This window comes from Gavialis gangeticus, unplaced genomic scaffold (assembly GCF_001723915.1).
Source record: "Gavialis gangeticus isolate Ggan-Ray unplaced genomic scaffold, GavGan_comp1, whole genome shotgun sequence".
Lineage (NCBI taxonomy): Eukaryota > Metazoa > Chordata > Crocodylia > Gavialidae > Gavialis > Gavialis gangeticus.
In genome coordinates, this window is record NW_017729030.1 from 12451549 (window position 1) to 12462347 (window position 10799).

Below are 10799 nucleotides of genomic sequence, written 5' to 3' on the forward strand. Positions count from 1 at the left end.
GGCTGGGGGGGGGGGCGGGTTTTGGGGGGCCCCCCCCCCCCCCCCCATCTTGGTGGCTCCTGTTTTTTTGGAGGGCTCCAATCCACCTGCCCCGCCCTCTAGTGGAGGCTGGGCAAGCTCCAGACCAAGCTCCCTCTCATCTCTACCCCCCACCCCCTATTCCGTAGATAGCCTAGGAAGGGGGCGGGCAGGGCTAAGGGAGAATGGCTGCAAACATGTTGGGTCCAGGGGATCGTTGTAACTCATGGTGCTTCCTGCAAAGCGCCATGGGTTACAGCAGGGAGTGCATGTCTGTCAGTGTTTTTACTGTTCCTATCAAAAAGCCACAGGGGAAAGGCACAAGCTCACAGGGGAATTAAGTCATCAGGCTGTCCATACACTCTTCTTTTATTATGGAACTTTCTCTTGTCAATATTGTCACACACCTTTATCTTATGAGACTAAAAGATGATAAATTGCATGAACAAAACTGACTGAAAATGGGCTAACTTTGCACATGCTTAATAAAGCAAAAGTATTTGATTTTCAAAGAATATCATGCAAAGATTTTTACTGAGGTTTATTATGCTAGTAATAAAGTCCCTCCCAAGTCAGAAGGAGGGTTTTTATATTGGCAACATGGGAACAAGTGCAGCTTTACAATTTCACACTCTGACAGTGCTAAACATGTAATGCTCCTCTCCTTTCCATCTTAGGAATTTACCCTGCCCTTAAGAAAAAAGCTCTCATCATTCTAAATAGTGCTAAAACAAGCCCTTTCATATCAATAGCTTTTAGTTTCTTTTGTTTGACAGGTTTTTTGTTTAACAGATGCCCAAAGAATGCTGTGCTTGTGATACTTTCAGAGACCGAAATATAGAGGGCAATAACTTTCCCACCTGTGATAATGCTAATTATTCATTCTTTAGTTTCTTTTTAAGTATTAAGCAAACTTTATTAAAAGTGCTCTACATCACTTTTTATCTTTTGAAATCACTTTTCAGACAATTTGGCTATTGTGGTACTTGGGTGAGATGCTGGCAAAATGCCATCTACTAGTTTTATTACTGATATATTTTGTATTGTTCTAAACATGAAGCTCCATAAATCCTTGGTTCACTCCATCAAACTACAGCAGTCAGTTCTGCTGAGTGTAAATAATGCTGAAAGCATTTACAGGAAATCAGTTCTCAAGTTACCATGGAAACAGGAAGACACCAGTGGGCCACCTGAATACAGCCAACCAAACACCATTTATCAGCAACACCTATATCCTTTGTTTCTTTGGTCAAATTTTTGGTCATATGGCACTGATCTACTTGAGTAAGGACAGGCATTCAATTTGAAACTTTATCCCCACTTTTCACAATGTTTTAACTTTGGTTTCATAGTTATACCAGTACTTGAATGAGAATATTATAGTGCCCTTTTAACCTGCAAGTTGGGGAGACAGACAGATTGAAAACAGTCAGTTCGGCATTGCCTGAACTTCCTGTAATGGGGGAAATTAGAAATCTTACATCTTACATTATATGTAGTTGTATTTTGGGACAACAGAATTCACAGACTGAAGTAACTGCTTTTATGTGACGTACAGTAGCTAATACTGTTCACCTCTTCTGCTTGCAATTTAGCCCTAGGAAATATAATCACTTTCACAGTATTGTTGTTTATACTATACCTTTTGTCCTGGAGGCCCCTGAGGTCCCTGAAAAGGGAAAACAATTCAATTAGCATAATAATAGTGTAGCCAATTTAAGCTTAAGTGACCAGTTAAAAACGTCCTCATGTGTAAGCATTCTTATGCCAGAGTGAAACCAGCTGATGTTTTTTACATCAAGGAAAAAGAAAACTTTTTGCTGGAAACGTACAATGGATCTTTTCTCTTCTCTTTAACTACAAACTAGAAGATTCAGATTTCCCCCTTTCTAATCTTTTCTATCCCATCCCATCTGTTTCTTCCAATACTGACAAATCTGTCAGCATTTAGAAGGCTCAGGCTTTCCTGCTTCTCTGATACCAGCTAAAGGCCAGTTGTGTTTCCACAGTTAAATATCCACATTATATGCTTGCTTGGCAGCATAAAGGCAAGATTTAAGCAACTGAATACTTGAGGAATAAATGCAGAATAAATCTCCCACCTAGTTCAGAAAAGGTAGCTGAGTGAATCTGCATAACAACAGTGTTCTTGACATTTTTATAGGGCTTTTCATCTGCAACACAGTTTGCAAATATTAACTAATTATTCCTGTTAACACCCTTGTGATGTAAAGAAGCTTCATTATCTCCATTTTAGGGCTGACCAAGGAGGTGAAGGATAGGCAAGTAAACTCAGGAATGTTCACCTGCTTAATTTCAAACCTGGTTTGATGTCTCAGGGACTTTATTAGGACTGTCAGTGCTTGGATGTTTCACTCCACCAAGTCGAGTGTGGCTGCAGAGAAGAGGGGGCAGCAGGAAAGTAGTATAGCTCTCTGATCCATTATGTCAGTCAGTCAGTGCAAAGTGCTAGAGCTGGACTTGCTTACAATCTCAGCTTGTATGGTATGAATTCTGCTTACAAACACAGGGCTAGTTTTTACTTCACAGGTATTACCCTGTCACAAGGGCAGAGCAGGATCCTCTCCACACAGTAGCCATTACACTTCTCTGAGCTCCCAGGCATACATTGACAGTACTGTTAATACAACATAGCTCATGCTGAAAGCATGAAGGAGCTCCAGTGGGATAGATCACCAGCTGAGTGTCAACCCTGCACCATGAAGACCATGTGGGTTTTGCCATGGCTACTCATAGGAACAGCATTAAGGTCATAATGCACTGTTTTGAGCATCTTCAAGTCCTGCTGACTTCAGGACCTGTGAGATACTGAAAGCTGAGAGCTTTCTCCATCCAATCTTCAATGGGAATTGAGTGTGTTCAGTCTAAGGATCAGGCAGAATAGAGTGGCACCTAAAAGACTAACTCATTCAGAAAGGCATAAGCTTTCATAGGCTACAGCCTACTTCATCAGGTTCTATGAATGAATTTGCACAGAGCTGCGGTACTAAACAGAAAGGAATGAATAAACTGAAATACAAAGGATAGGGAAAGAAGGGGGAAAGAATAGGGGCAGAAACCACTGCTAAGAGAGGCGAAGTTGGGTTGAAGAGGTAAAAAAGGATGGACAAATCCTAACCCTACCTCACTGAGGGGCATAAGGGTTATAAAAACTAGTCCAGGTAATGAGGTAAGAATCCAGAATCTCTGCTGAGACCATACATAACATAGTCCACTGCCCAGATGATTTCTTGTTCCATAATTTCATGTTCACATTAGTTTTTAAAGTTTTGTTATTTAAGATCAGCTAAGGTCAGTGATGAAACATCCCGGGTGGTTAAAAGTGTTCTGCTACAGGCTTTTCTTTTGTATCTTTCTAGAACTGATGCCAAATCAGTGTCCATTTATTCTTTCATACAGGAAACACCATCTGTCCAATATAGACAGCAGAGGGGCAGTGTAAGCAGGTGATGAAGTATATGGTGTTGGTAGAGGAGCAGGTGAACAAACCCTGGGTAAGATCTTTCAGCAGCTCTGAGAAGGAGAAATGCTGGACATCATAATGAAGGAATGCATGTTTCTCATGTGCTGATTGTGGATGGTACCAAAATGCAAGAAACTGAAGGTTAGATTAAAAGGTAAATGGATATTTATAGTTTGTCTGCCTGTGCAGTTGAGTTCATTACATTTAGTAAGTGGTCATTAGGGTCATGAAAAATATAGAGCCAATTTATTGAGTGTGTTGTTTCCCTTCTCTCCTCAACCTTAAACTAGAAATGGGAAAAAAAGCTTGTTCTGCTTCCAGCCACCATGACACATGATCTATAAACTCCCACCAATAATATGCCTTTGCTAGCACCTGCTTTTACTCAGAAAATGCTGCCAGAAGCATTTCTCCATTTTCTTGAGCAGCTGGGTCAGGAAAGAGGCTCCCCAACCTTGGTGGGTTGTTTAGTTCTGATTGTGTGTAGGAGGTCAGGCCGTCCCTCTCTATTTTTCTTAGTTTGTGGGGGGAAAAAAAGCGACAGGACTTGGAGCATGGTTGAAACATGGCATCTATCTGTTCCAATTTAAGCAATGTTTATTATTACTGCTATTGTTTATGTAGTGACAGTGGTGTGTTAGGCCACGGGTACCCAACCTCCAGCCTGGGAGTCAAATGCGGCCCACAAAGCCATCACATCTGGCCCACAGGGCTCCCCATGGGGCAGGAAATTTAGTGGCACAGGAATGGTGGCCATTAATTTGGTCACCCTCCACCAGCTAAATTCTAAACCCCAAGCCCTGCCCTACCGGTTGTAGCCAGGCCAGACCCCCACCCCTACATCTGGATCAGTGACCAAGCCACATGCCCTTTCCCCCTCACAGGGCCAGACTGGGGCCAGGCCATGCCTCCTCTCCCCATGAAGCCAAACCATGCCCTCTTCCACCACACGGAGCTGGGCCATACCTTCTTTTTCCCCACATGGCCAGATTGGGGCTGGGCCACTTTCCTCCCCTGACCTCAATAGGACCAAGCCATCCCCTTTTTCCCCTGCAGGGCCAGGTTGCAGCTGGGCTGCCCTGCATCCCCCTCCACATAGTCAGACAGTGCCCACCGCACTGGCCTCAGGGCTGGATCAGGACCACTGGCAGGATCCAACCTGTGGTTGATGGGCCACTGCCCATCCAGCCTGCAGGGAAAAAGGTTGAGTGCCACTGCATTAGATGGTCATTGGTTACAAAATACCCTGCGTGAAGTGATCAGAACCCAAGACCCCCCACCCCTTGGAGAGTAACATCCTCACTGCCCCAAACCAGAAGTCAACAACCTTTTCAGGCCACAGGACAGAATATATGTATCATTAGAATAATATTAGAATAATAGACCTCCTAACCAGGAGGAATAATTTGACCATGAATTCACTAGGGAACTGGCGGAGGCTGCACGCTCTGAGTGCATGGTTGTCATGGGCAACTTCAACCACCCTGACATCTCATGGGAAGAGCATTCAGCCAAATCTGATCATTTGCAAAGCTTCCTCACTTGCATTAATGAGCTCTATTTGACTCAAGAATTCTACAGGCCAAAAAGAGGTAAGGAGCTGCTGGATCTGGTACTGGTCAAAAGGGATGATCTAAGTAGAGACCTGAGGATCAAAGGGAAACTTGGTAACAGTGATCATGAGTTGTTCACTTTCTCTATCCATGACAAAGCTGGCAAATCAGTCAGCAGTGCAGAAAGCCTCGACTTTAGGAAAGCTTTCACAAGCTCAAGAGGTTGGTTGTTGAGGCCCCTACAGGGAAGGGAGTCCATGATAAGTAGTTGCTCCTTAAGGATGTGATCCTCAAAGCACAAGGGAAGTCCGTTCTGGCCCATAGGAAAGGTAGCAAAAGGGCTGGGAGACCCCCTTGGCTCAATAGGGAACTCATGGACCTCCCGAATCTGAAACGAGATGCTTATAAGGGATGGAAGTCAGGAACTACCATTAAGGAGGATTATACAGCACTGGCCCGCACCTGGCCCAGCCTCCACACCAGAAAAGCCAAGGCTAAAACTGAATTCAAACTGTCTAACAATAAAAAGTCCTTCTTCAAATACATGGGAAGTCAGAAAAAAAACAAGGGCAACATTGGACCCTTGCTGAACCAAATGGGGCAGCTGACAACCGACACCCAGAAGAAAGCTAATCTCCTCAATGATTACTTTGTGTCAGTTTTTCACCAGCCAAAGGGGATCACCTTGCCTGACAGGACACAGGGGTAAGGGCGATTATATGCCTATAATTGGTGAAGATCTTGTGAGGGAACAGCTTGAGAGGCTGGACATCCACAAGTCACCTGGCCTGGATGGAATGCACCCAAGAGTGCTAAAAGAGTTAGCTGACATCATAGCATAACCAATGGCAAGAATATTTGAGAATTCACGGCACTTGGGAGGCTCCTGACAATTGGAAGAGGGTCAATGTGGTGCCTATCTTCAAGAAAGGAAGGAAGGAAGATACAGAGAACAATAGGCCAATCAGTTTGACCTCAATCCCTGGAAAGATCTTTGAAAAAATCATCAAAGAAACCATCAGCAACAGGCTAATGGAAGGCAACGTTCTGAGACATAGCCAACATGGCTTCATTGTGGGTAGGTCTTGCTTGACCAACCTCATTCCCTTCTATGACCACGTGATGCACCACCTGGACAAAGGAGAAGATGTTGATGTCATATATTCAGATTTCAAAGAAGCCTTTGACTTGGTCTCCCATGATGTCGTCATGGTAAAATTGGGGAACTGCAGCCTCAACAACCTTATGGTTCAATGGCTGGGGAACTGGCTCTGTGGTCAGACCCAGAGGGTGACAGTTGATGGAACTGAGTCAACATGGTGCATGGTGACCAGCGGTGTCTCCCAGGGCTCTGTACTCAGACAAGTACTCTTTAATATATTCATAAATCATCCGGATTTGGGTGTCAGAAATAGATTGCCTAAGTTCACAGATGATACCAAATTATAGGGAAGTGCAGTCACTCTAGAGGATAGGCTGGCAGTTCAGGCTGACCAGGACAGGCTCGCAAGGTGGGCAGATCAATACCTGATGACATTCAACACAGAGAAATGCAAGTGCTCCACTTTGGGGAAAAAATGCATATCATACATATAGGCTCAGCAGTGCTACACTCACTAGCACCACAACCAAAAGAGACTTGGGGGACATGACTGACCACAAGATGAATGTGAGCTACCAATGCAATGTCACAGCCAGCAAAGCAAATACAACTCTGGCTTGCATCTACCAGCGCATCTCAAACAAGACCTAAGAAGTCATCCTCCCACTTTACTTGGCCTTGGTGAGGCCGCAGGTGGAGTACTGCATCCACTTCTGGGCTTCACACTTTAGAAAGGATGTGGAGAAGCTTGAGAGTCCGGAGGAGAGCCACACGCATGATCAGAGGTCAAGAGAACAGGCCATATGAGGAAAGGCTGAGAGGCATGGGACTTTTCTGCCTGGAGAAGTGAAGGCTCGGGGTGACTTGGTATATAAGGGGTGTGCATCAGGAACTGGGAGAACGTCTGTTCACCAGGGCACCCCAAGGGAAGATAAGGTCTCATGGTCACAAACTGCAAGTAGACTGTTTTAGACTGGACATAGGAAAAATTTTCCTGTCTGAGTCTCCAGAGTCTGGAATAGACTCCTCTCAGAAATGGTGTACGCATCTACGCTGGATACCTTTAAGAAACGCTTGGATGCCTATTTTGCTGGGATGATCTAACTGTTGGGTAGGGGGCTGGACCCGATGAACTTGCAAGGTCCCTTCCAGCCCTATGTCTTTTGAATCTATGAAATCATAGAAAATGAGGGTTGGAAGGGACCTCAGGAGGTCATTTAGTCCAACCCCCTGCTCAAAGCAGGATCAGTCCTAACTAGATCATCCCAGCCAAGGTTTTGGTCTAGCTGGGTCTTGAAAACCTCCAAAGATGGAGATTCCACAAGCTCTCTTGGTAGCCTGTTCCAGTGCTTTAATATCCTCCTAGTGAGAAAATTTTTCCTAATATCTAACCTAAACTTCCCTTGTTGCAACTTGAGTATACTGCTCCTTGTTCTGTCATCTGCCATCACTGAGAACAGTCTAGCTCCATCCTCTTTGGAACCTTCAGGTAGTTGAATGTTGCTATTAAATCCTCTCTCAGTCTTCTCTTCTCTGAGGTCAGTTCCCTGATTCTCTCCTCAGAAGTCACATGCCCCAGCCCCCTAATGATTTTTGTTGCCCTCCACTAGACTTTCCCCAGTTGGTCCACATCCTTTCTGTATTGGAGTGAGGAGGGTGGGACACAAAAGTGGACACAGTTCTCCAGTTGTGACCTCCTCAGTGCTGAATAGAGGGGAATAATCACATTCCTCAATTTCCTGGCAACACACCTACTAATACAGCTCAGTATGCCATTAGCCTTCTTTACAACAAGGACACACTGATGGCTCATGTGCAGCTTATTGTCTACTGCAACCCTCACATCCTTTTCTGCAGAACTGCTGCTTAGCCAGTCAATCCCCAGCCTGTACCGGTACATGGGATTGTTCCATTCTAAATGCAGGACTTTATGCCATGCCATGCATGTATTATTGCTATCTTCATACATAAATTGTAATCCATTATTATTATTAATAATAATAATGATAATGCATGGGACATTTCTGTGTCTACTACTAGAGGCTGACACCTCATTTAAAAATGTCAGTGGGTCACTATGGCTGTGGTTATGACTAGTCTAGGATTTTCCCCAGAATTTTTCACCACTGTGACCACCATTCTACTTTCTCCAGGGAGGAGTAATGACTGCAATTGAAGGGAAGACAGGAATCCTGGCACCTGCTGATAGATCTCAGTATTGTGTCGTCTAGCTCCAGTGATGCCTTCTGTACTAGAGCTCCTGTGACTGCTACCAATGGCAACATTAACTGCAAGAAAGTTTAGGGAAAAATTCTAGCCTGGACAAGAAAGCATGGCCAGTGGCAGAGAATGCAAACTATTTCTTATAGTGTTTTTGAAGAACAGCAGAGGACAGTCATTAAAAGAAACAAAGGAATAACATTAGAAATGAAATATTTAAATATAAATGTCAATGTTTCATTTAATGGTGCTTCCACCTTATTTATATCAGGCTGGAAATTATTTTACTGTATCTCCCTCTACTTTTGAGTCACTTACGGGAAAACTCTTAAGCAAGATGATTGCCTCTAGTGCCTACCTCGAGGATGTTCAGGGCTGCATTAAAACTTTAGTGGGCCCTAGGCAAACCCCTAGTGGGCCCCTACTTAATCCTGTATATTTATATTACCTTTTCACTTAATAATTATAATATGTAAAATTAGCACAACTGGGCCCCTTCTTCACTTAAGGTCCTAGGCATGTGCCTAGTTTGCCTATGTGTTAATGTGGCCTGGGCAATGTTAGTTGTAATTAAACACTTACCTAAAATGATTCATTGCATAATTTACACATGCTGGCAAGTGCTTCTTACCATATGGACATCCAAACTGCTGAGCTCAGTTAAACTGGAACAGTTTCTCTGTAAAGGATCACCCATGGCACTGGGAAAGGAGAAGGCCTGGCACACAAAGCTGTGTGGAGACTGTGCAGCTGATCCACTAATAACTCTCTCCCCACCCCACTTGGTCACCCATAAAGAACAGTTGAAATATTGTTCTGAATTTTATGGAATAATACAGTTCTAGCATGGACTAGACTTACTTTACATATCTATTTTCAATTACTTGCCTGCATTTTCTGAAGAGAGCACATTCCCTTTTATGAGCTATATTTAAATATACAAAAGCATGTAAGAAGAATGCCTGGAGGAAAAAGGTGTTAATTACGTATTTTTTAATGCACCAGGGAAGAGAGGGGAGCTATCTTACATGGGGGAAACCAGCATAGGAACTCAGAAACACAATGCAAATTTATAGAGCCTTTTCCCACTTGTTGCACTGGAATAAGAGGGCTGTGTTGACTACACCAGGGGTTTGAAAGATATGGCCTGAGGGTTGGAAATAGCCCACAAAGGTCTATCATCTGGCTGCCGGTGCTGCTTGTGGGTCTTGGAGTTGACCAACAGGCAACATGCAAAGAGCACAAGAAGGCCTCATACACCACACACAGCACTCACTTCAGCTACTCTGGGACCATGTTGCTGGCAGCACCCACTTGAATGTGCATCAGCTCCATGACAGATCCAGCAGCATGTCCTGGTATAGCTGCTGTGGGCACCATGGTCCCAGAGTAGGTGGAGCAGGGCCATGCCGCATATGGCCTCTACTCCAGCTGCTCCAGCATATGCACTGGATCCAGCAGGCAGGGCCAGCTTGTAGACCAGCCCTGTGCTACTCATCCAGCCTGTGGGCATGGATGGTTTTGACACCCCATGGCTACACAATGGAAGAATTACAGCTAGTAAACTCTATAGGCCCTAGAATAGCTGAAAAACAAAAATATATGCCCAGAAAGGTTCCAACCAACTCCAAATGGTTGCTGCTGGGACCAAAGCTGGAGGTTCCTGGTCAGAGGGTCTTTCACCTCTGCTCAGGGTCAGATTGATCACTATACTCGGGGCCAGAAAGGAATTTTACACCATGGTCAGATTGGTATGGATTGTGTAGGTTTTTGCCTTCCTCTGTAGCAGGGAGTGTGGCCCTCTACCTGGGACCTTTTGAGCGTATATTGACAACACGTTATAGAAGCAGGACATTAACTGATGTACTTTCCCTGCTTTGCCTGTGGCAGGTTACGGTATTAGGTCTATGTTGTGTCAGGTTTGATGGTAGTCTTATGTAGAGTTTAGATTATGGTTTGTACAGGATGGTTTGGATAGGAATGATCCTCCCCAAGCAGGGGATAAACTAGATGCCTTCTGGAGGTCCCTTCCAGCTCTGCTTCTCTATGACGCTGTAAATTATTATTTTTTTCTTTCACAGCTTGGTTCCCTTGGGGTCAAGTCAGCAAATGGTTCCTGCCAAGGGCTGCAATTTTGGGGTGGCTTTTGATAGAAATTCTGCCTGGACTTGAAGGAGGCATGATTCTCCTGTTTCTCCAAACCATAAAATGTCTACCATGTACAGAAACTTCTGCAGCGCTTAAGGACCAGGAAAATAGTCTTGTGTAGTTTGGAGATTGATTTATAGTTTTTTTGTTACGTTGTACAAGTATAGCATGATTGACACATGGCCACTCACATTTTTACTATTAGCAGTGGAAATGATATTATGGAAATTAAGAAACAGAACTGGAAGACAAGAGGCCTAACTTAATTTCAGTT

The 10799-nt window shown here is 44.2% G+C and overlaps 1 protein-coding gene across 1 annotated transcript in view; it reads right to left on the bottom strand.

Moving 5' to 3' along the window:
• Positions 1-10799, bottom strand: part of COL25A1 (collagen type XXV alpha 1 chain) — a gene marked incomplete at its 5' end in the record, with an annotated part of 779688 nt that overhangs the window by 138618 nt on the left and 630271 nt on the right. The window contains one exon of the mRNA XM_019521958.1: positions 1661-1687. Within this exon, the coding sequence (XP_019377503.1) occupies positions 1661-1687 (27 nt within the window). The remainder of the gene's footprint in view (positions 1-1660; positions 1688-10799) is intronic.